This window comes from Staurois parvus, unplaced genomic scaffold (genome assembly GCF_062004578.1).
Source record: "Staurois parvus isolate SC_StPar_1 unplaced genomic scaffold, SC_StPar_1.0 ptg000132l, whole genome shotgun sequence".
Classification (NCBI taxonomy): domain Eukaryota; kingdom Metazoa; phylum Chordata; class Amphibia; order Anura; family Ranidae; genus Staurois; species Staurois parvus.
In genome coordinates, this window is record NW_028317928.1 from 3,063,412 (window position 1) to 3,089,047 (window position 25,636).

Sequence of the window (25,636 nt, forward strand, 5' to 3'; positions counted from 1 at the left end):
GGACCAAGCCCACTGAAATCACGTGTCCTCTACCTGCCCCTGTCCTTTGCTGTTCCCTCACCAAGCGAAGTATCGCATGCTGTGGGCTCAGCCCCACTGTACAGTGAGGAAGAGCTAACAGAGGGCGGTCAGGAACGGGGGGAGACATCGGCCTTTTCAGCAGCCAAGCGAACAAGTACTGGCGAGGAGAGTGGCTCGGTAGCCGGTCTAGAGACAGGTCTGTCTCCTGACCCAGACGCAGCCGAGGGGGCTAGTAGTGAGGCGGAGACCCTACTTGATGATGAGGAGGTTGATCGCACTTGGCAGCCTCGTCGTCATCAGGCAATTTCTTCCGCATCATCAGGAGAAGAGGGTGGCAGCTTGGCAGCGAGCAAAACAGTCGGTGGGTTGCCCAGGAGACAGCAGCAGGGTCGCATCAGTGTCAGTGGAGCCAAACGTCCACGGAGTAGAGCACCAGCTCCACTGCAGCCTACCACCACGGCCAGTAGTGGTGCCGGTGCGCACGGAGGAAGTAGCAGTCAGCCAGTGAAGAGTAGCGGGGGCAAAGTTTCCTACTCGGTGGTGTGGCAATTTTTCCTCAAGCCGCCCGAGGAAGTAAACGTAGCCGTATGTCGACTATGTGGCCATAAATGCAAGCGTGGCCAGGGGGCCCATGTTGGGACTACAGCGTTGCGTCAGCATATGCAGCGTCACCATTCGGTGGCCTGGGAAAACCGTGATAAACATACGGCGGTTCTGCCTGCCCCAGCCCCCGCTCCATCACCCGCTCCGTTACTTGCTCCGTCACCCGACGTCGTCAATCGCCCTCTATCAGCCAGTCAAGGCTCCAACACCTCTGCTGAGGGGAGTTGTCGCTCATTGGCATCTTCCGCTCGTTCAGATGCTCCTTCTCCTGCTACTCCTCTTCTCGGATTCCGTCAACAGTCTTTCTTGGAATCCGTATCCAAGAGACAACAGTTTGCGAGCACGCACCCGACGGTGCAAAAGCTGAACGTCCTCCTGTCCAAGTTGCTGGTGCTGCAGTCCCTCCCTTTCCAACTGGTGGACTCAGCACCTTTCCGAGAAATGATGGCTTGTGCCGCGCCGCGGTGGAGAGTGCCAAGCCGTCATTTCTTTGCCCAAAAGGCAGTGCCAGCCCTGCATTCACATGTAGAAGAGATGGTGGGCCAGTCTTTGAGCATGTCGGTCTCTGCCAAAGTGCACGGCAGCGCCGACGTGTGGAGCTGTAACTACGGTCAGGGACAGTACATGTCATTTACGGCCCACTGGGTGAACGTGGTGCAGGCACAGCCGCACCAGCAACTTGGACAGGTCACGACGCTTTTGCCTCCACGTTTGCACGTCCTTGGTCCAGCAAGCATGTCCGCCTCTACCACCTCTTTTTCCGCCGTGTCCTCAGCCGCCACCCCCGTGCCAAGTCCCATTACCCGACCGGCATATCACATGTGCAGGGCGCAACGGTGTCACGCTGTGCTGCACCTGGTATGCCTTGGCGAACGTAGTCACACAGGGGAGGAACTGCTGAGTGTAATGAACAGAGAAATCGACAGATGGCTGTCTCCGCGCAAACTAAAAATCGGAACCATGTTGACTGACAACGGAAAGAACATGGTGTCTGCTCTGCGTCAAGGAAGGTTGTGCCATGCGCCATGCATGGCTCACGTGTTCAATCTGGTTGTCAAGCGGTTCCTAAAATCCACCATCCCACTGCAAGACATCCTTAAAATGTCACGTAAACTGTGCATGCATTTCAGCCATTCCTACACCGCAAAGAACACCCTCATTGAGCTGCAGCGGCAGAACGGAATTCCACAGCATCGCCTGATCTGCGACGTTGCAACAAGGTGGAATTCAACCCTACACATGTTAGACCGCCTTTACGAGCAGCGAAAGGCCATCACCGATTTCCTGATGTTACAAGCGGATAAAGGTACTCCCCTGTGTAACTTAGATGTCAGCCATTGGCAGCTCATGCGTGACACCTGCCGCTTGCTCAGGCCCTTTGAGGAGGCCACGCTATTCGTGAGTCGGCAGGACTATGGGATGAACGACGTCATTCCTCTGTTGCACGTCCTGGAACAAATGCTGTTAACAATGGCTGGTCAGGGTGCGGTAGACGTGGCGCACAGATCTCAACGCCACATGACCCCTGTGGGGGCAGGACAGGAAGAAGAGGAGGAGGTAGAGGAGGACATTTGTGCTCAGGAATTATTGAGTGAAATGGGTGGTTTTTCCACTCAGCGGACAGGAGTGGAGGAGCAGGAGCATCTGGTAGAGGAGGAGGAGGAGGAGACAGAGGACCCAGACGCACCGTGGCAGTATGCTGTGGAGATGGAGGCAGGGAGTCCCTCGCATTCCTTGGCACAAATGGCCCATAGCATGCTCGGTTGCTTGCGTAGCGACAGCCGAATAATAACCATCAGACAGAGGGATGACTTTTGGCTGTCCACCTTGTTGGACCCTCGCTACCGGTCCAAAATGGTGGCCTTTTTCACACCTGCTGAGAGGGAGGCCAAAATTACGTACTATAAAAACCACCTATGTAGTCAGTTGGTCTCTGCCTTTGTGCGCCAACGTCCATCCTCAGACACTGTGGGCCCTGTGCGCTCGCGTTCCGCTGGCATGGCAGCAGGGGAGGGGTGGGGTGGTAGGAGCAGTGGCAGCTCCACCAGCAGTGGCTGCCTCAGTCTGCAGTCGATGATGAGTAGCTTTCTTCACCAGCGCAGTGAGGAAACTACTAACCAGCAGCAGCAGCAGCATCAGGTGGACCTGGAGCAGGAGCTCAAACAACAGGCTTGGGCCTACTTGGACAGCACCCTGCCAACCGAGGTAGACAATCCCCTTGACTACTGGGCAACGAAACTTGACCTTTGGCCCCAACTAGCTGAATTTGCCCTTGAAAGGCTGTCATGCCCGGCCAGTAGCGTGGCATCGGAGCGCGTGTTTAGTGCGGCAGGAGGTATTGTAACTCCGCGGAGGACACGACTGTCCACCCAAAGTGTGGAGAGACTCACGTTTGTGAAAATGAATCAGGCGTGGATTAGTCTGGATTTCAAACCACCAGTTCCTGACACAACTGACTAAATCCGCCATGAATCATGCCTCAAACATGTGCCACTTTCAGGTCTCCTCACACTGCTGGTGTGTTTAATTTTTTGACATAGGGTGCTGGCAGATTACGGGCCTCCTATAGCTGCTGCCAGGCCCCTAATCTGCCATGGGCCCCTATATACCGCCTCCTCATGCTGCTGCCAAGTCTAGAGTCTGTCATGGGTCCCTGTACGGCCTCCCATTGCTGCTGTCTCCATCGCCACACTCTGCTGCCATGTGCCACTTTCAGGTCTCTTCACACTGCTGGTGTGTTAAATTTTTTGACATAGGGTGCAGGCAGATTACGGGCCTCACATAGCTGCTGCCAGGCCCCTAATCTGCCATGGGCCCCTATATACCGCCTCCTCATGCTGCTGCCAAGTCTAGAGTCTGTCATGGGTCCCTGTACGGCCTCCCATTGCTGCTGTCTCCATCGCCACACTCTGCTGCCATGTGCCACTTTCAGGTCTCTTCACACTGCTGGTGTGTTAAATTTTTTGACATAGGGTGCAGGCAGATTACGGGCCTCACATAGCTGCTGCCAGGCCCCTAATCTGCCATGGGCCCCTATATACCGCCTCCTCATGCTGCTGCCAAGTCTAGAGTCTGTCATGGGTCCCTGTACGGCCTCCCATTGCTGCTGTCTCCATCGCCACACTCTGCTGCCATGTGCCACTTTCAGGTCTCTTCACACTGCTGGTGTGTTAAATTTTTTGACATAGGGTGCAGGCAGATTACGGGCCTCACATAGCTGCTGCCAGGCCCCTAATCTGCCATGGGCCCCTATATACCGCCTCCTCATGCTGCTGCCAAGTCTAGAGTCTGTCATGGGTCCCTGTACGGCCTCCCATTGCTGCTGTCTCCATCGCCACACTCTGCCATGTGCCACTTTCAGGTCTCTTCACACTGCTGGTGTGTTTAATTTTTTGACATAGGGTGCAGGCAGATTACGGGCCTCACATAGCTGCTGCCAGGCCCCTAATCTGCCATGGGCCCCTATATACCGCCTCCTCATGCTGCTGCCAAGTCTAGAGTCTGTCATGGGTCCCTGTACGGCCTCCCATTGCTGTTGTCTCCATCGCCACACTCTGCTGCCATGTGCCACTTTCAGGTCTCTTCACACTGCTGGTGTGTTAAATTTTTTGACATAGGGTGCAGGCAGATTACGGGCCTCACATAGCTGCTGCCAGGCCCCTAATCTGCCATGGGCCCCTATATACCGCCTCCTCATGCTGCTGCCAAGTCTAGAGTCTGTCATGGGTCCCTGTACGGCCTCCCATTGCTGCTGTCTCCATCGCCACACTCTGCCATGTGCCACTTTCAGGTCTCTTCACACTGCTGGTGTGTTTAATTTTTTGACATAGGGTGCAGGCAGATTACGGGCCTCACATAGCTGCTGCCAGGCCCCTAATCTGCCATGGGCCCCTATATACCGCCTCCTCATGCTGCTGCCAAGTCTAGAGTCTGTCATGGGTCCCTGTACGGCCTCCCATTGCTGCTGTCTCCATCGCCACACTCTGCTGCCATGTGCCACTTTCAGGTCTCTTCACACTGCTGGTGTGTTAAATTTTTTGACATAGGGTGCAGGCAGATTACGGGCCTCACATAGCTGCTGCCAGGCCCCTAATCTGCCATGGGCCCCTATATACCGCCTCCTCATGCTGCTGCCAAGTCTAGAGTCTGTCATGGGTCCCTGTACGGCCTCCCATTGCTGCTGTCTCCATCGCCACACTCTGCTGCCATGTGCCACTTTCAGGTCTCTTCACACTGCTGGTGTGTTAAATTTTTTGACATAGGGTGCAGGCAGATTACGGGCCTCACATAGCTGCTGCCAGGCCCCTAATCTGCCATGGGCCCCTATATACCGCCTCCTCATGCTGCTGCCAAGTCTAGAGTCTGTCATGGGTCCCTGTACGGCCTCCCATTGCTGCTGTCTCCATCGCCACACTCTGCCATGTGCCACTTTCAGGTCTCTTCACACTGCTGGTGTGTTAAATTTTTTGACATAGGGTGCAGGCAGATTACGGGCCTCACATAGCTGCTGCCAGGCCCCTAATCTGCCATGGGCCCCTATATACCGCCTCCTCATGCTGCTGCCAAGTCTAGAGTCTGTCATGGGTCCCTGTACGGCCTCCCATTGCTGCTGTCTCCATCGCCACACTCTGCCATGTGCCACTTTCAGGTCTCTTCACACTGCTGGTGTGTTTAATTTTTTGACATAGGGTGCAGGCAGATTACGGGCCTCACATAGCTGCTGCCAGGCCCCTAATCTGCCATGGGCCCCTATATACCGCCTCCTCATGCTGCTGCCAAGTCTAGAGTCTGTCATGGGTCCCTGTACGGCCTCCCATTGCTGCTGTCTCCATCGCCACACTCTGCTGCCATGTGCCACTTTCAGGTCTCTTCACACTGCTGGTGTGTTAAATTTTTTGACATAGGGTGCAGGCAGATTACGGGCCTCACATAGCTGCTGCCAGGCCCCTAATCTGCCATGGGCCCCTATATACCGCCTCCTCATGCTGCTGCCAAGTCTAGAGTCTGTCATGGGTCCCTGTACGGCCTCCCATTGCTGCTGTCTCCATCGCCACACTCTGCTGCCATGTGCCACTTTCAGGTCTCTTCACACTGCTGGTGTGTTAAATTTTTTGACATAGGGTGCAGGCAGATTACGGGCCTCACATAGCTGCTGCCAGGCCCCTAATCTGCCATGGGCCCCTATATACCGCCTCCTCATGCTGCTGCCAAGTCTAGAGTCTGTCATGGGTCCCTGTACGGCCTCCCATTGCTGCTGTCTCCATCGCCACACTCTGCTGCCATGTGCCACTTTCAGGTCTCTTCACACTGCTGGTGTGTTAAATTTTTTGACATAGGGTGCAGGCAGATTACGGGCCTCACATAGCTGCTGCCAGGCCCCTAATCTGCCATGGGCCCCTATATACCGCCTCCTCATGCTGCTGCCAAGTCTAGAGTCTGTCATGGGTCCCTGTACGGCCTCCCATTGCTGCTGTCTCCATCGCCACACTCTGCTGCCATGTGCCACTTTCAGGTCTCTTCACACTGCTGGTGTGTTAAATTTTTTGACATAGGGTGCAGGCAGATTACGGGCCTCACATAGCTGCTGCCAGGCCCCTAATCTGCCATGGGCCCCTATATACCGCCTCCTCATGCTGCTGCCAAGTCTAGAGTCTGTCATGGGTCCCTGTACGGCCTCCCATTGCTGCTGTCTCCATCGCCACACTCTGCCATGTGCCACTTTCAGGTCTCTTCACACTGCTGGTGTGTTAAATTTTTTGACATAGGGTGCAGGCAGATTACGGGCCTCACATAGCTGCTGCCAGGCCCCTAATCTGCCATGGGCCCCTATATACCGCCTCCTCATGCTGCTGCCAAGTCTAGAGTCTGTCATGGGTCCCTGTACGGCCTCCCATTGCTGCTGTCTCCATCGCCACACTCTGCTGCCATGTGCCACTTTCAGGTCTCTTCACACTGCTGGTGTGTTAAATTTTTTGACATAGGGTGCAGGCAGATTACGGGCCTCACATAGCTGCTGCCAGGCCCCTAATCTGCCATGGGCCCCTATATACCGCCTCCTCATGCTGCTGCCAAGTCTAGAGTCTGTCATGGGTCCCTGTACGGCCTCCCATTGCTGCTGTCTCCATCGCCACACTCTGCCATGTGCCACTTTCAGGTCTCTTCACACTGCTGGTGTGTTTAATTTTTTGACATAGGGTGCAGGCAGATTACGGGCCTCACATAGCTGCTGCCAGGCCCCTAATCTGCCATGGGCCCCTATATACCGCCTCCTCATGCTGCTGCCAAGTCTAGAGTCTGTCATGGGTCCCTGTACGGCCTCCCATTGCTGCTGTCTCCATCGCCACACTCTGCTGCCATGTGCCACTTTCAGGTCTCTTCACACTGCTGGTGTGTTAAATTTTTTGACATAGGGTGCAGGCAGATTACGGGCCTCACATAGCTGCTGCCAGGCCCCTAATCTGCCATGGGCCCCTATATACCGCCTCCTCATGCTGCTGCCAAGTCTAGAGTCTGTCATGGGTCCCTGTACGGCCTCCCATTGCTGCTGTCTCCATCGCCACACTCTGCTGCCATGTGCCACTTTCAGGTCTCTTCACACTGCTGGTGTGTTAAATTTTTTGACATAGGGTGCAGGCAGATTACGGGCCTCACATAGCTGCTGCCAGGCCCCTAATCTGCCATGGGCCCCTATATACCGCCTCCTCATGCTGCTGCCAAGTCTAGAGTCTCTCATGGGTCCCTGTACGGCCTCCCATTGCTGCTGTCTCCATCGCCACACTCTGCTGCCATGTGCCACTTTCAGGTCTCTTCACACTGCTGGTGTGTTAAATTTTTTGACATAGGGTGCAGGCAGATTACGGGCCTCACATAGCTGCTGCCAGGCCCCTAATCTGCCATGGGCCCCTATATACCGCCTCCTCATGCTGCTGCCAAGTCTAGAGTCTGTCATGGGTCCCTGTACGGCCTCCCATTGCTGCTGTCTCCATCGCCACACTCTGCTGCCATGTGCCACTTTCAGGTCTCTTCACACTGCTGGTGTGTTAAATTTTTTGACATAGGGTGCAGGCAGATTACGGGCCTCACATAGCTGCTGCCAGGCCCCTAATCTGCCATGGGCCCCTATATACCGCCTCCTCATGCTGCTGCCAAGTCTAGAGTCTGTCATGGGTCCCTGTACGGCCTCCCATTGCTGCTGTCTCCATCGCCACACTCTGCCATGTGCCACTTTCAGGTCTCTTCACACTGCTGGTGTGTTTAATTTTTTGACATAGGGTGCAGGCAGATTACGGGCCTCACATAGCTGCTGCCAGGCCCCTAATCTGCCATGGGCCCCTATATACCGCCTCCTCATGCTGCTGCCAAGTCTAGAGTCTGTCATGGGTCCCTGTACGGCCTCCCATTGCTGCTGTCTCCATCGCCACACTCTGCTGCCATGTGCCACTTTCAGGTCTCTTCACACTGCTGGTGTGTTTAATTTTTTGACATAGGGTGCAGGCAGATTACGGGCCTCACATAGCTGCTGCCAGGCCCCTAATCTGCCATGGGCCCCTATATACCGCCTCCTCATGCTGCTGCCAAGTCTAGAGTCTGTCATGGGTCCCTGTACGGCCTCCCATTGCTGCTGTCTCCATCGCCACACTCTGCTGCCATGTGCCACTTTCAGGTCTCTTCACACTGCTGGTGTGTTAAATTTTTTGACATAGGGTGCAGGCAGATTACGGGCCTCACATAGCTGCTGCCAGGCCCCTAATCTGCCATGGGCCCCTATATACCGCCTCCTCATGCTGCTGCCAAGTCTAGAGTCTGTCATGGGTCCCTGTACGGCCTCCCATTGCTGCTGTCTCCATCGCCACACTCTGCTGCCATGTGCCACTTTCAGGTCTCTTCACACTGCTGGTGTGTTAAATTTTTTGACATAGGGTGCAGGCAGATTACGGGCCTCACATAGCTGCTGCCAGGCCCCTAATCTGCCATGGGCCCCTATATACCGCCTCCTCATGCTGCTGCCAAGTCCAGAGTCTCTCATGGGTCCCTGTACGGCCTCCCATTGCTGCTGTCTCCATCGCCACACTCTGCTGCCATGTGCCACTTTCAGGTCTCTTCACACTGCTGGTGTGTTAAATTTTTTGACATAGGGTGCTGGCAGATTACGGGCCTCCCATTGCTGCTGCCAGACATGTAATCTGCCATGGGCCCCCGTACCGACTCCTCATGCTGTGACGTTGCAACAAGGTGTAATTCAACCCTACATATGTTAGACCGCCTTTACGAACAGCTAAAGGCCATCACAGATTTCCTGATGTTAAAAGCGGATAAAGGTACTCCCTGTGTAACTTAGATGTCAGCCATTGTCAGCTCATGTGTGACACCTGCGCTTGCTCAGGCCCTTTGAGGAGGCCACGCTATTCGTGAGTCGGCAGGACTATGGGATGAATGAGGTCAAATCGGCCATGGGCCCCCGTACCGCCTGTTCACGCTGATGCTGGTCCCACAGTGTGACCTGGGTCCCTGTACGGCCTCCCATTGCTTCCACTCTGCCATGTGCCACTTTGAAATCTCCTCACACTCCTGCGGTTGTCCATTTTGTCATAGGTTGCTGGCAGATTACAGGCCTTCCATAGGTGCCACCAAGCCCCATATCGGCCATGGGCCCCCGTACCGCCTGGTCACGCTGCTGCTGGGCCCACAGTGTGACCTGGGTCCCTGTACCGCCTCCCATTGCTCCCACTCTGCCATGTGCCACTTTCAGGTCTCCTCACGCTCCTGCTGGTTTCCATTTTGTCATAGGTTGCTGTATGGCCTCCCATTGCTGCTGCCTCCACCGCCACACTGTGGCTCCAAACACTGGTTTTGGCCCCGTGACTGGCCAAAGGAGTGAAGTGTGCAGTGATTCTAAGATCGACGGCACTCATCTGCATGTCATACTGACAGACAGTATTATTTCTCTTCCCCAGCAGACTCCAAGGGCATTTAAATTAAAGGTACAGTGTTCTGCACTAATATTAAGTCTCTCTGAAGCCTAGAAACACCCTTTTTTAAGTTAAATTCACAGCGAATTTATTCGACTCGAATCGAATATTGTCCACGAATTCGCCGAATCAGTCGAATCGAATTTTTCATTTCTTCGCTCATCTCTAGTCATAAATTTAGGCCAAAATGTATTCTGCTCCGTGTCTTTGCTAAAAAAAAATCCAATACGTGTAAATTAATTGGTTTACATGAAAGTTGAAGCGTTTACAAATGGCGGTATAGATACTGAGATTTTTTTTTTCTACTAGTAATGGTGGCAAACAGCGACTTTTAGCGGGACATTCTGACACTGGGGGGGAACTAACTTGGTGTCACTGACACGCCAGTGACACCAATACAGTGATCAACGCAAAAAAAAAAGCACTGACACTGTACTAATGGCACTGGGCAGGAAGGCGTTAATGTGAGCGGCGATCAATGGGTTAACTGTGTTCTGAGTGTTTCACTAGGGGGGGGGGTGCTTCACTGTTAAGCACACTGATCGGGATGGCTGGGCTGTGCAGTGTGCTCGAGCTGACAGGGAGCAAGATTTTTTTCTTTTTTTTTGTAAACAAAACAATTTCCTCCCCGTCCATGATCGCTGGTAACACTGGGCGCCAGCAGATAATTACCGTCCGGGACCCGGCAACTGACATCCGCAGCCACGAATGGTGGCTTGGCTTGCGTGCGCCCCCTACCTGGAGATGCAAAATGACATGTGTATATATACATGATTCTGCACACAGGTGCCGTCCTGTAGCAGTATATCTGCTGTAGGGCGGTCCTTAAGTGGTAAATGAATTTTAGGACACATAAACGCAAATATAATACTCAATTCTTGTTAAAATATATAAATACGTACTATGTCATGCTTTAAAATTGTCCACACTTGAGGAATGGTGACAAACTGCGGTGCCTAAAAAATCTCCATAGGCAACGATTTGAAAGCCTTTACAGGTTATCAGTTTAGAGATACAGAGGAGGTCTAGGGCTAGAATTATTGCTCTCACTCTGACATTCGCATGTGTGGTGTGATTACGATTTACGTATGCGCTTGGGACCTATGTATGCATTCGCCTTTGTGCATGAGGACGAGGGGGACAGGGATACTTAAGATTTTTTTTTTTGAATGATATATATATATATATATATATATATATATTTTTTTTTTTTTTTTTTAAGTAACTATTGCTGTCAGAAAGGATAAACAACATCCATTGTATTATCATGAGTTGTAGCAGGTCCTCTTTACTGAGACCCCCAGATCTTTTTCCAATCCCAATTCTCCCAGAGGAACACCTCCTATAGAGTAGCTTGCACTCAAATTGGTCTACAAGGACCTCCAGATCTTTTTCCATTCCATCCTCAATTCTCCCAGAGGAACACCTCCTAATGAGTAGCTTGCACTCATTGGTCTACAAGGACCCCCAGATCTTTTTCCATTCCCAATTTACCCGAGAGGAACACCTTCTAATGAGTAGCTTGCACTCAATTTGGTCTACAAGGACCCCCAGGTCTTTTTCTATTCCATCCCAGATTCTCCCAGAGGAGCACCTCTTTACTGGGGTCTATTAGACCCAAGAGCTCTCCTCTGTCCTTAAAAAGCATCTGGTCAAACTGAGCTTGGTTCGATCAGATGCTTTACAAAGCCGGTAATGGCTTGTTTACATCAGACCGGAAGAGGAAGTAACAATCCTTTCGGCCCTGGCTTCATTCATCTCCGAGGAAGGGAGGGTACAGATGTTAAGTGGGGAAATGTGGTGCAGGATTTTTGCCTGTGCCACTCTTTAATTCTCCCCGGTATCTTTATTCCCAGACCATGAAGACGTCCGAGGTAATCAGGAAAGCGTCAAGCTTGAGGAGGAGGAACATATTAAGATCAAAAAGGAGGAAACCGCTATAGAAGCTATCACAGGTGATAAATATATGTTAAATATTCAGAAAATTCACAAATATAGTACATGCAGTTCAGATGTGCAAATTGTGTAAAACAGAAAGATTTCAAAGCGGTTTAGGACCCAAGTTTGGACATCAAAAGTGTTTTGGCTGTTAATAGGCCTGACTTATTTAAAGTGGAACTTCACTCCTAGAGGGAAGTTCTGCTTTTCCGCCTCATTGCACTCTTTTGTTGTGGTGTGTGTTTTTTTTTTTTTTTTTTTTTTGAGCGGGCACCTGGTTTTGCCTCTCCCACTTCTGCCTGGATCACCAAGTAAGTTTGCCTCCCTCCCTGCCTGCAACTTCTTGGGACATGCCACAGGTCCCAGGAGGTTGCGAGACCACCCACAGGGCACAGTGTGGCTCATCATGCACAGTAAGGAGCCAGTTGTGAAGCCATCTGGAGTCACAGCCAGCTTGCCACAGTTAGCATGGTGGCACCGGGGACCTGAAGACCAGTTAGGAACTGGCCTCCGTGAGGACAGTGCTGAATCCCTGCACAGGTAAGTGTCCCTTTACTAAATGTCAGCAGCTACAGTATTTGCTTTCTTTTTTTTGGGTGGGGTACTGAAGACCCTTTTCAACCACTTCAATACCGGGCCCAGGCCAATTTTCAGCTTTCAGTGCTGTCGCAATTTGAATGACAATTGCACAGTCATACAACACTGTACACATGAATTTTTTTTTTTTTTTTGGTGGTATTTGATCACTACTGGGGTTTTTTTATTCATTTAATTTTTTTTTTAAGCTAAACAAATGAAAAAAGACCGAACATTTGGGAAAAAAAAAGTTTTCTTAGCTCTGTTATAACATTTAGCAAATAAATAATTTTTCTCTTTCACTGCTGTGTGCTGATGAGGCTGCACTGATTAACACTGATAGGCTGCACTGATGAGCCTGCACGATAGGCAGTGCTGATGAGGAGGCACTGAGAGGCTGCACTGATGGTCACTGATTGGGCTGCACTTATAATCAGGGCACTGATAGGGCTGCACTGATGGTCACTGATTAGCCGGCACTTATAATCAGGGCACTGATGAGTGCTGACAGGCAGCACTGATTGGGCTGCACTTATAATCAGGGCACTGATGATCAGTGCCCTGATTATCAGTGTAAACATCCCCTGTCACGATCGCCGGTTACTAGCTCTCCTCTCCTCACACTGAGACAGTTGCGAGGAAAGCACTGCCGATAACTAGCAGGTCTATTTATAGTGTGATCAGCTGTGTCCGATGGACACAGCAGTCACAGAGCACGCTGGATGAGCACCCCAGGGGGCACAAGGGAGGCGAGGATGTCTATAGACGCCCTCCCAGAACTGGGTGACCACGCTGTAGCCGTCTTTTGGCTATAGTGTGGTCAAGAACAGGTTAAACATTTTTAAACCTCTACTCTTTATTTGCTCCAGATGGACAATGTGGCACGGCTAATTTAGAGAAGTGTCCCCATGTCACACTTGATGAAACTGAAGATGATGAGATCACATCCAATTCTTCTGATGATATCCCTCTTCCCTCCAAACTCCATCCAGTACCTCGGAGTTCATACTTGCCATCACATGGGGGGTGTTCCTCTGATCACTCACCTGTCTCCCTTCCTTCAGATCATAGAGGAGAAGGTGAAAGGCTCCCGTGTTCTGATTCTGGTGAACATCTTGCTGAGGAATCCCAACTCTCCTTGTGCCAGGGGGCTCTTCCAACCCAGAAGACGTATTCATGTCCTGAGTGGGGGAAATGTCTCACCACAGAAAATCTTCTAGAGCATCCAAAGACTCAGTCGGCGGACAAACCCCCGTACTTTTGCACAGAATGTGGAAAGTGTTTCACCAGTAAAACATGTCTTGCTTACCACGAGAGGACTCACAATGGAGAGAAGCCGTTTTCCTGTTCCGAATGTGGAAAATGTTTTTCTCAGAAAGGACATTTAATTTCTCACCAGCAAACTCACACAGGGGAGAAGCCGTTTTCCTGTTCGGAATGCGGCCGATGTTTTTCTCAAAGGTCGAATCTTTTGAAGCACCACAGGACTCACACGGGGGTGAAGCCATATTCCTGTCCCGAATGCGGGAAATGTTTTAACAAGAGAGGAAATCTTACCGCCCACCAGAGGACTCACTTTGGCGACAAACCATATTCGTGTTCGGAATGTAGAAAATGTTTTACCAAAAAATCGTATCTGATATATCATCACTTCAAGACACACACAGGCGATAAGCCGTTTTCATGTTCTGAATGCGGCAAAGGGTTCACCCGAGAAGAAGATCTGGTTTCACACCAGGAATCTCACACGGCAGAGAAGCCATATTCCTGTTTGGAATGCGGGAAAGGTTTTACCCGTAAATCGACTCTGGCTTTGCACAAGAGAGTCCACACGGGGGAGAAGCCCTATCCATGTTCTGAATGTGGGAAAGCATTTGCAAAGAGAGCCTCCCTCACATCCCATCTCAGTTCCCATCAGAAAAAAGAAGTTCCGATCACTGTCAAGTAAATTTTTTGCTCAAGCAAGGTCCTCTAACTTGAAAAGTAACTTTGCTGGTATTTCTTGTTGACTGCTTCTCTGAAAAACTCAGTTTCTTTGGATTCACCAGTTGAAAACCTAGGACAGTGGTCTCCAAACTGTGGCTCTTTGCTTGCTTTCATCCAGCCCTTGGGGTATTATTCCTTCCACTGTCAGCAACAGTGGGGCGTAGTTCCTGTCACTGACACCAACAATGAGGCACTACTCCTCTCACTGACACCAATGATGGGGCACTGTTCCTCCCACTGCCATCACTGACGGGGCACTGTTCCTCCCACTGCCATCACTGACGGGGCACTGTTCCTCCCACTGCCATCACTGACGGGGCACTGTTCCTCCCACTGATACCAATGATGGGGCACTATTTTTTTTTTTTTCATTGACACCATTAATGGGGCACTATTCCTCTTACTTATACTAATGATGAGCAGTGGTGTATTTAGATTTTGTGCTGCCCCAGGCAACACAAAAATTGGATGCCCCCCTCCTTTCCCCTCAGAGAAGAGAGCCTTACACCGACCAGACCCCCCCCCTTCACCCTGCTGGGAGTGAGCCTGACACCGGACCCTCCCTTCTGAGAGAGCCTGACAGTGATCACCAACACCCATGCCCCCACCCAAGGGAGCCTTCCACTGACACCCATGTCGACAGAGACACTCACCTTCACAGCTCTGAACATCCCCGGGAACGACAAATTGACTGCATACACCATCAAGCAGCCTGCAGCCTCTCTCGGATCCCATCTGGTCCCCGTGCTACAAATGTTTTTTTTCTTCCAGGGGGCAGTACTGCCCCCTAAAAAAAATGCTGCCCTAGGCAAATGCCTTGTTTGCCTTGTGGTAAATATGCCCCTGATGATAGGTCACTATTCCTCCCTCTAATACCCAAGATAGGGCATTGTTTACTCCCACTGACACCAAAACATTTTCTATTCATGCTGGTCACAGTCCGGTCCCCTTAAATTTTGAACGACAGTAAACGGGCCCTTTTTTTTTTTTTTTTTTTAACAGCTTGTAATCACCATGTTTAACTCCCTTCTGTCTCTGGTCAGCTAGGGGATTTTGTTTTTCATTTTAATAAAATGAACACTTATTTAAAATTAAAATGATGTGGTTTGTTTGATTTCTGACTTTTATTTGTTTTTTGTTTTGTTTTCTTGTTTTTTTTTTTTGTTTTTTTGTTTTTTTTTTTTTCAGATTTCTAGACAAAATAAAGAAAAAAAAAATGATATAGACCTTTTTTTTTCCAAAGGAACCCAATCAAAAAAGGACAACTCTGGGAAAAGGTATCCTTGCAGTGAACCCTCTGAACTTTAATGCTCTTTGATGCTCCAGGGATGTAGGCAGGCCGTCACCGATCTTCAGTTTATGTGATAGCATTGGGGTACCTGCGACCAAGAAAGGGAAGAGGTGTCGGGAGACCAGTCATAAATAAAGCGCTTTCTGAGCTTTGATTTCGGACACTCTGGTCTCAACGCCTTCAAGTGCAGAGTCGATGCAGCTGCTATGCCCGCCCCTCCCTTTCCCCTACCCAATCACAGAAGACTGTATTATGTGAGCTTATTGATGAAATACAAAGGCTTCTGTGAATGGGCAGCAGAGGTGAGAAGCAGGCATTGCTGCTGTGTGCTTCTCTCCTTTCATAGCCCAAAATGTAGAGCAGGAAAGCCATAAACCTGTGGAATATAAATAATAGATAAGTCCAGGAGGTGGCATGCACCTCATTAAACTTAACTCATAGGATGCATGTGCTTTTTTATAAAGATGCTAAATTCCTAGAATTCACCCTGCGGTGAGCTGAGTGATTGACAGCCATAAAGTGATGCGGGAGTCGCAGCCCTGCTGTTTCACATACATAACAGTGTTTTAAATGCTGATGTAAGTGCAGTTTTATTCAGTAAAAGAATATAGAGGCATTCTACACCACAAGGAACCCCTTTTCTATGAGTTTACTACAGGAGGAAATTTAAAGGGCCATACACCTGTTTATGTGTGGTGACACTTCATTTTCAAAGTGGAAAAGAAGTAAAGTTCTCCAGGGGAGGCTTTAAGGGAAAGGAATCAGCAACAGCCCCAGGAGAGGGAAAGTGTTTCTGACCTGAAATTTAGCAGATCCACGGTTAGAGATGAGCGCATACGGTGAACTGTGGTAGGGATCACTAAAAGGCATTAATAAGAACACTATGGGTAAAAATGAAGTATTGTACTTTTTTATATGAACTTTTTTTTTTTATCACCAGGAGCAAAAGAGGACATTGATTTTAACTATTATTAATTCACTTTATTATTTATTTAAGTGGTGTTTTATATTGGTCATAGGATTGCATTATATTTTGATTGTTTTATTAAGAAGGCACAGCAGTAGTTTATATTACAGTATATATACACTGCTCAAATAAATGAAAGGAACACTTTTTTTTTTTTTATAGCATTAAGTCAGTTAAACTCCTAGGATATTGATCTGGTCAGGTAAGTAGCAGAGGGGGTTGTTAATCAGTTTCAGCTGCTTTGGTGTTCATTAAATTAACAACGGGTGCACTAGATGGGCAACAATGAGACGACCCTCAAAACATAAATGGTTTTACAGGTGGAGACCACTACCATTTTTTTCCCTACTCATCTTTTCTGACTGTTTTTTACTAGTTTTGCTTTTGGCTAGGGTCAGTGTCACTACTGGTAGCATGAGGCCATACCTGGACCCTACAGAGGTTGCACAGGCAGACCAACTCCTCCAGGATGGCACATTAATACGTGCCATTGCCAGAAGGTTTGCTGTGTCTCCAAGCACAGTCTCAAGAGCATGGAGGAGATTCCAGGAGACAGGCAGTTACTCTAGGAGGGCTGGACAGGGCTGTAGAAGGTCCTTAACCCATCAGCAGGACCGGTATGTGCTCCTTTGTTCAAGGAGGAATAGGATGAACACTGCCAGAGCCCTACAAAATGACCTCCAGCAGGCCACTGGTGTGAATGTCTCTGACCAAACAATCAGAAACAGTCTTCATGAGGGTGACCTGAGGGCCCGACGTCCTCTAGTGGGCCCTGTGCTCACTGCCTGGCACCATAGAGCTGGATTGGCATTTGCCATTGAACACCAGAATTGGCAGGTCCACTACTGGCACCCTGTGCTTTTCACAGATGAGAGCAGGTTCACCCTGAGCACATGTGACAGACATGAAAAGGTCTGGAGAAGCCATGGAGAACGTTCTGCTGCCTGTAACATGGTTCAACATGACCGTTTTGGTGGTGAGTCAGTGATGGTCTGGGGAGGCATAGCCATGGGGGGACGCAAAGACCTCTACAGGCTAAACAATGGCACGCTGACTGCCATTAGGTATGGGGATGAAATCCTTGGACCCATTGTCAGACCTTACGCTGGTGCAGTGGGTCCTGGATTCCTCCTGGTGCACGACAAAGCCCGGCCTCATGTGGGGAGATTATGCAGGCAGTTCTTGGAGGATGAAGGAATTGATACCATTGAATGGCCCCCACACTCGCCTGACCTAAATCCAATAGAACACCTCTGGGATATCATGTTTCGGTCCATCCGACACCACCAGGTTGCACCTCAGACTGTCCAGGAGCTCAGTGATGCCATGGTCCAGATCTGGGAGGAAATCCCCCAGGACACCATCCGTCGTCTCATTAGGAGCCTCTCCCCGATGTTGTCAGGTATGCATACAAGCACGTGGGAGCCATACAAACTACTGAGGACCATTCTGAGTTGATGCTATGATGTCATCTTCAAGACCTTTTGTCTTGAAGATGAGGTATTACTAATGATTTATAAATATAATGTGAAAATGATATAGGTATAATGTAAAACCAAAACCACCCTTGCTCCTACACCAATTCCAAATTGGAAAAAAAAACTTTCAACCCCCTGAAAGCTTAAACTCAAATCAATAGATCCAAACAGGAATCTACCCTCTTTCAATAAATCTACTATATATGTGACAACAAAATATTCCCCATATACTTTCTACAAAATCATAAATCCAGTGTCTCTGTGATTTAAATCCAATAATATAAAGTCCAGTGTCTCAATAACGAAAAAATATATAAAATTAAAAAATAAAAATAAAAATAAAATAAAAAGAAATGAAAAAATGTCTATTTCTTGCAGTGTTGATTGTTGTGAAGAACCTCAAAGAAAAAGAAACTCACAATAGTGCATTACCATAATACCACAAAAAAAAAAAAAAAAAAAAAAAAATAATAATATATAATAAAATTTATGAATATATTTATATATATATATATATATATATATATATATAAAACACATGCACACACAAATGTGTATCAAACAATTGTGCAACCTTTAAGTGAAAAATTATATATTTAACACTTGTGAGAACCTTCCAAAAGAGAAAGGTAATAAAACACTTGTGCTCATAAATAATAAAATCATGAAGTGATCTACTAAGTGAGATTCCTCCCCACACGTGACACTTCTAGTGAGTAAGGCCAATATACCCTTACCAACAGTAGATGAAACTCACGCCTTTTGTATATATATATAACTGGAAATCCTCCAAAGAAGCTTTATCCTCCTCTCCTCCTTCGCTTGCTGTTAGGATGATCTTACCATGCCTTCCACATCCATAGGTTTATAAAATATAACGTACCTCCATGTATGTTTCAAGTTTTAATGAATCCACTTGTATAAGGAGTTGAAAACATAGGCATATAAATAGTATAATCAATTTTGGACAAGCCCCACTGAGTGGGGATTACCAGGCAGTTCCCACAGTTCCCATGCAGTCCACTCTCAAGTGTCCAGTGATTCCTCAACAAAGATGGCCGCTGCGACACTTCCGGTTCCTGCTCCTTGCGTATGACGTCACTTCCTCTTGACGCGTTTCGTCACATCCGGGACTTAGTCATAAGAGAGATAGACGTCCTGACACCTGGCCACAATAAATACTGCTCCTCCACTAAATGACGATACTCCGATCGCCATATTGGAAAAGGGAAACATCGCCCTTACTAAACTGCACAGCCGCACAGCTTACTCCCAGGAAATAAACTCCCTGTACATACAAGAGCCAGGAACGTATCTAGTGGGATCTCACAGCCACACATCCTCCTAACAGGAAATGGGCTCCCTATACACATAAGAACTGGGAACATATCTAATGGAATCGCATACATTATAGGGGCTGTTTTCATACTCTAGATACAAAAATTATATTAATATATATATTAATTACACAGTAAATAAAATAATAAGTTAAAACCTGAATAAAACAATTAATTAATAACCCTTACTTTCTATATGCCCTAGCAGACATTTATTGTATTATATATCTAATGATAGCTACTCCCCTAGCACCACCTGCTGGTCATAATAAATATTGCTATTTTATAATATCCTACCAAATTACACATACAGTTGATTTTAAGTATCAATTAAAAGGATATGATCCCACGAAGTTGGAAAAAATTAGGTATGAAATTAGCAAAAATTATATTGGAGATCAGAAAGTGAGGTACCAATCTAAACAAATAAAAGAGAGAAATAAAAGGGTGGATTATGCGTTTATATCGAGATATAATTGCCAATATAAAGAGATTGAATCTATCATTAAAAAACACTGGCCAATCATAAAAAAGGATAGAATCTTGGGCCAGATAATACCGGAGAAGCCTACTTTTATTTATAAGAGAACGAACAATCTAAGGGATATTTTAGTAAAAAATGTCATCTCTCCCCCCATGAAAAAGAAGTTGAACATGTGTGATCTTAAAGGTTTTTACCCCTGTAAAAAATGTTCCATATGTAAAATAACAGGTATTCGTAACAGATCGATTAAAGAATTTACTTCCCAGAATACAGGAAAGAGCTTTGAAATTAAGAAGTTTATTTCCTGCAAGTCGACATTTGTTACATACGTATTAGAATGTCCATGCCACTTACAATATGTGGGCAGAACGTCAAGACCCCTTCATAAAAGATTGAGCGAACACGTGAACAATATTAAAAAAGGTAAAAAAGACCACTGCCTTTCCAGACATTTTAGGGATATCCATAATTGTGATCCAGGAACCCTGAAATTCTGTGGGATTGATTCCATAGAAGCTCACTGGAGAGGGAGTGATAAAATTAAAATTTTATCGCAAAATGAAACATTTTGGATATTCCAATTAAGAACACTTAGACCTAGAGGATTAAATGTGGATTTAGACCTTAATTGTTTTATTTCTAATTTTTAATAATTTTAAATTTTAATAAATGTCTTTGTTACAATTTTATTTATCTTAATCATATAAATATCTTGAAATAAATATTCTTCTAGCTGTATTAACTATTTTAGATTAAATAAGAATTAATTGATACTTAAAATCAACTGTATGTGTAATTTGGTAGGATATTATAAAATAGCAATATTTATTATGACCAGCAGGTGGTGCTAGGGGAGTAGCTATCATTAGATATATAATACAATAAATGTCTGCTAGGGCATATAGAAAGTAAGGGTTATTAATTAATTGTTTTATTCAGGTTTTAACTTATTATTTTATTTACTGTGTAATTAATATATATATTAATATAATTTTTGTATCTAGAGTATGAAAACAGCCCCTATAATGTATGCGATTCCATTAGATATGTTCCCAGTTCTTATGTGTATAGGGAGCCCATTTCCTGTTAGGAGGATGTGTGGCTGTGAGATCCCACTAGATACGTTCCTGGCTCTTGTATGTACAGGGAGTTTATTTCCTGGGAGTAAGCTGTGCGGCTGTGCAGTTTAGTAAGGGCGATGTTTCCCTTTTCCAATATGGCGATCGGAGTATCGTCATTTAGTGGAGGAGCAGTATTTATTGTGGCCAGGTGTCAGGACGTCTATCTCTCTTATGACTAAGTCCCGGATGTGACGAAACGCGTCAAGAGGAAGTGACGTCATACGCAAGGAGCAGGAACCGGAAGTGTCGCAGCGGCCATCTTTGTTGAGGAATCACTGGACACTTGAGAGTGGACTGCATGGGAACTGTGGGAACTGCCTGGTAATCCCCACTCAGTGGGGCTTGTCCAAAATTGATTATACTATTTATATGCCTATGTTTTCAACTCCTTATACAAGTGGATTCATTAAAACTTGAAACATACATGGAGGTACGTTATATTTTATAAACCTATGGATGTGGAAGGCATGGTAAGATCATCCTAACAGCAAGCGAAGGAGGAGAGGAGGATAAAGCTTCTTTGGAGGATTTCCAGTTATATATATATACAAAAGGCGTGAGTTTCATCTACTGTTGGTAAGGGTATATTGGCCTTACTCACTAGAAGTGTCACGTGTGGGGAGGAATCTCACTTAGTAGATCACTTCATGATTTTATTATTTATGAGCACAAGTGTTTTATTACCTTTCTCTTTTGGAAGGTTCTCACAAGTGTTAAATATATAATTTTTCACTTAAAGGTTGCACAATTGTTTGATACACATTTGTGTGTGCATGTGTTTTATATATATATATATATATATATATATATTCATAAATTTTATTTTATATTATTTTTTTTTTTTTTTTTTTTTGTGGTATTATGGTAATGCACTATTGTGAGTTTCTTTTTCTTTGAGGTTCTTCACAACAATCAACACTGCAAGAAATAGACATTTTTTCATTTCTTTTTATTTTATTTTTATTTTTTAATTTTATATATTTTTTCGTTATTGAGACACTGGACTTTATATTATTGGATTTAAATCACAGAGACACTGGATTTATGATTTTGTAGAAAGTATATGGGGAATATTTTGTTGTCACATATATAGTAGATTTATTGAAAGAGGGTAGATTCCTGTTTGGATCTATTGTTTTGATTACTAATGATTTGTATCGGGGTAAGATGATATCTCTCTCTCTCTGGAGTCTATACCTCTCCTAATACAAGAGAGGATTTTGCTCACTTTAGAAACCGCAGCTTGGCATTATTGGCATGCCGTTATTAAACTTGTGATCTACCAGGACTCCCAGATCCTTCTCCACCATTGACCCCCCCCATATCCTTTTCCACCATTGATTCCCCCAGACCCTTCTCCCCTAATGACCCCCTCAGTTGTACCCCCCCTAGTATGTATGATGCATGCATATTCTTAGCCACCAAGTGCAGAACCTTACATTTAGTAAACATTAAACCTCATTTGCCACATAATTGCTCAATTACACAGTGCATTGAGGACGACTTGTAAGTTGGAGACATCCTATAAGGATGTTATTCCATGGCACAGCTTGGTGTCATCTGCAAAGACTGAAATGGGATTTATAATCCCTGACCCTCTATTGTTTATATACATATTAAAAAGTAAGGTTCCCAACACTGAACCCTGGGGTACCCCACTAATAACACTGAACCTTGGGGTACACCACTGACAACCCCTAGACCATTCAGAGTATTAATCATTAACCACTACTCTCTGAATACGATCTTTTAGCCAGTTTTCTACCCATTTACATTTTCCACGCCCATAGCCTTTACCTTACACATTAGCCGTGTGTGGGGAACTGTGTCAAACGCCTTTGAAAAATCCAAGTATACCACGTCCACCGCCACCCCTCTGTCCAAGTATACCACGTCCACCCCTCTGTCCAAGTTTTTGCTCACCTCATAAAAAGAAATCAGATTTGTTTCACAACTTCTGTCTTTCATGAATCCATGCTGTCTGTTGCTTAAAATATTTTTTACGAGCAAGAACTCATCTATGTGGTCTTTTATTAAACTCTCCAGTATCTTCTAGATTGTAAGCTCTGAGGAGCAGGGCCCACTATCCCTCTTGTATTGTACTGTTGCTGTTTTGTGTCCCGTTTTATATTGTAAAGCGCTGAGCAAACGGTTGGCGCTATATAAATCCTGTATAATAATAATAATCTTCCCAACTATAGAAGTTACACTAACAGGTCTATAATTACTTGGTAAAGATTTTGACCCCTTTTTAAATATTGGCACCACATTGGCCTTACACCAATCTGGTGGTACTATGCCAGTCATTAAAGAATCCCTAAAAATTAGAAACAATGGCTTTGAAATGACAGACCTCTATTCTTTAAGGACCCGTGGGTGTATGCCATCTGTGAACCAATGTGAATCATCTGGAGCTGTGTCAGTACCACGCCCATTATGGACAAGAGCCCCCCATGCTCCTTTGTATACACAGAGCTGAAGAAGGGATTTAATAAATTTGCCTTCTCTTTGTCCTCAATCACCCACTCTAGATTTTTCTGTAAAGGGCCTACATGCTCGGACCGAACCTTTTTACTATTAATATATTTGAATAATTTTTTGGGGTTGTCCTGCTATCTTTTGCAATCTGTAGCTTGTTTTCAATTTTTGCAGTCTTTTTTTCCTTTTCGCATAGTCTGTTATATTCTTTGTAATGTTTAAACGATGTGACAGTAGGCAGGTGAAATCACCGCGTTGCGTCCTGGATGGACAATACATTTGTCCAAGGTTCAGACTTTATGGGGATTTGTTCCACTAGAGGGAAGTGCTGAGTCCTTCAGCACTGAGGTAATGAGCCCAGCTGAAGGTAGTGGGCTCATTAAGGCTGGTATAAAACTTCCCAGTTTGCTTAGGGAGTTGCTCCAATCTGGAACCAGATCGATGCCTGAACTGACTGGGGGAGTGAACAGCTTATCTGTGTGCAGGGAGACAAAAGCCTGTGTGGCTAGCCTCCAACTACTAGCAACTAGGTATAGCATCAGGTTGTACCTAGTGGGTAGCTAGGGAAAGCTGTTTGTACAGTAAGTAGCCAAGTTCGCCAGGATTTAATTTGATGTTTCTTTTTGGTTTGGCATTTTTTCTACATAGTGTAAATAAACTGCACCTTTCTGTTTTTTCACCTCCACTGTTTTGCTGTGCCTGTCTTTGTGTGTTGTGCACCCATCCAGGGGGTCACACACACCCACTGCCGAGCTAACCCCGTTACAACGATGATAGCGTTCCTTCATTTTTATATTGAATAAAAGCTCTTTTCTTATTATCTATAGCTTTTTTAACTTTGGCCGTAAGCCACATAGGTTTGATTTTTAGCCTTTTAAACTTGTTGCCCATGGGAATATATTTTGCAGTGTGTTCACATACAGTCTTTTTGAAGAACTCCCATTTCTGTGTTGTGTTCATCGATGCCAATATTCCCTCCCAGTCTAAGTCTTGGAGAGTAGCTCTCAGCCTTGGAAAATTAACTCTCTTAAAATTGAGTATTTTTATTTTTCCCGTATGTGCTCGCTGTTTACAGCTAACAATAAATGAAATCATGTAATGGTCACTGCTACCCAGATGTTCTTTTATATGGACATTTGTAACAAGCTCTGCATGGTTTGAGATTACCAGGTCCAGCAGAGCATCATTCCTAGTTGGGGCCTCTATGAACTGTACCATAAAATTGTCCTGTAGTAGGTTTATACATTTTTGCCCTTTAACTGTTCCTGTAGTACCATTACTCTAGGCAATTTCCGGGTAGTTAAAATCCCCCATTATTATCACTGTCACAGCCCTTGCAGCCCTCCTGTGCAAGGAGCTGAGTCTCCACCTCCCCATTAACACTGGGAGGCCTATAACAAACTCCAATGATTACCTTTGTAGCACGCACCCCCTTGTGCAGTTCCACCCATAATACTTCAGGCTCATCACACTCTCCATCAACTAGGTCCTTTTTCACACTCGCTCTGAGATCAATTCTCACATAGAGACAGACACCACCACCTTTCCTTTTTCCCGTCTCTCTGAAAGAGAACATAGCCAGGAATATTAATGGCACAGTCACGTGAAGAATGAAGCCATTCATTGACATCTTATGCACACGTACTTTCCATATTTTTTGTTTTCATACAAATGGTACCAATTCCAATGGTTGTTTGTAACATGGGAACCTAATTATCTGCTATAGTCCTCCCCCAACTTTCCCCATTCCACTCACCAATAAGAACTGACCCCTGCCTGATCTGTCTACCCCATTATAGTCTAATTCTCCCTCCCCCCTCAATCCTAGTTTAAATACTCCTCCAGCCTCCCCAGAAACCTCTCCCCCAGCACAGCAGACCCCCTTCCATTTAGGTGCAAACCATCTCTAGCATACAGGATGCATCCCATTGAAAAGTCAGCTCAGTGCTCTAGAAACCCAAATCCTTCCCTCTTAACCAGGTCTTTAGTCATGAATTTAGTTCTCTAATCTCCCCCTCTCTTTCCTGACTTGCACATGGCACAGGTATTCATTGAATTACTAGGTTAAAATAAAGTGAAAAAGACCACATTGAAGGCCTTGTTAGCTTATGATTAATAATTGTTTGTGTTTTTATAACCATTAAATCTTTGTCTTAGAATGGAGCTCCATAATACCAAGGAAGGTCCATGGCAGTAGGGGCTGCATAACACTGAGAAGACCTGGGTAGGAGGAAGGGAGCTCCATAACACCAAGGAAGGTCCATGGCAGTAGGGGCTTCATGACACTGAGGAGACCTGGGTAGGAGGAAGGGAGCTCCATAACACCAAGGAAGGTCCATGGCAGTAGGGGCTCCATAACACTGAGAAGACCTGGGTAGGAGGAAGGG

The 25,636-nt window shown here is 46.5% G+C and overlaps 1 protein-coding gene across 1 annotated transcript in view; it reads left to right on the forward strand.

Moving 5' to 3' along the window:
• Positions 1–25,636, forward strand: part of LOC149466167 (uncharacterized) — a 69,971-nt gene that overhangs the window by 7,896 nt on the left and 36,439 nt on the right. Inside the window, exons 5-6 of the mRNA XM_089672709.1 lie at positions 11,450–11,548; positions 12,977–14,051. Coding sequence (XP_089528835.1) covers positions 11,450–11,548; positions 12,977–14,051 — 1,174 coding nt within the window. The remainder of the gene's footprint in view (positions 1–11,449; positions 11,549–12,976; positions 14,052–25,636) is intronic.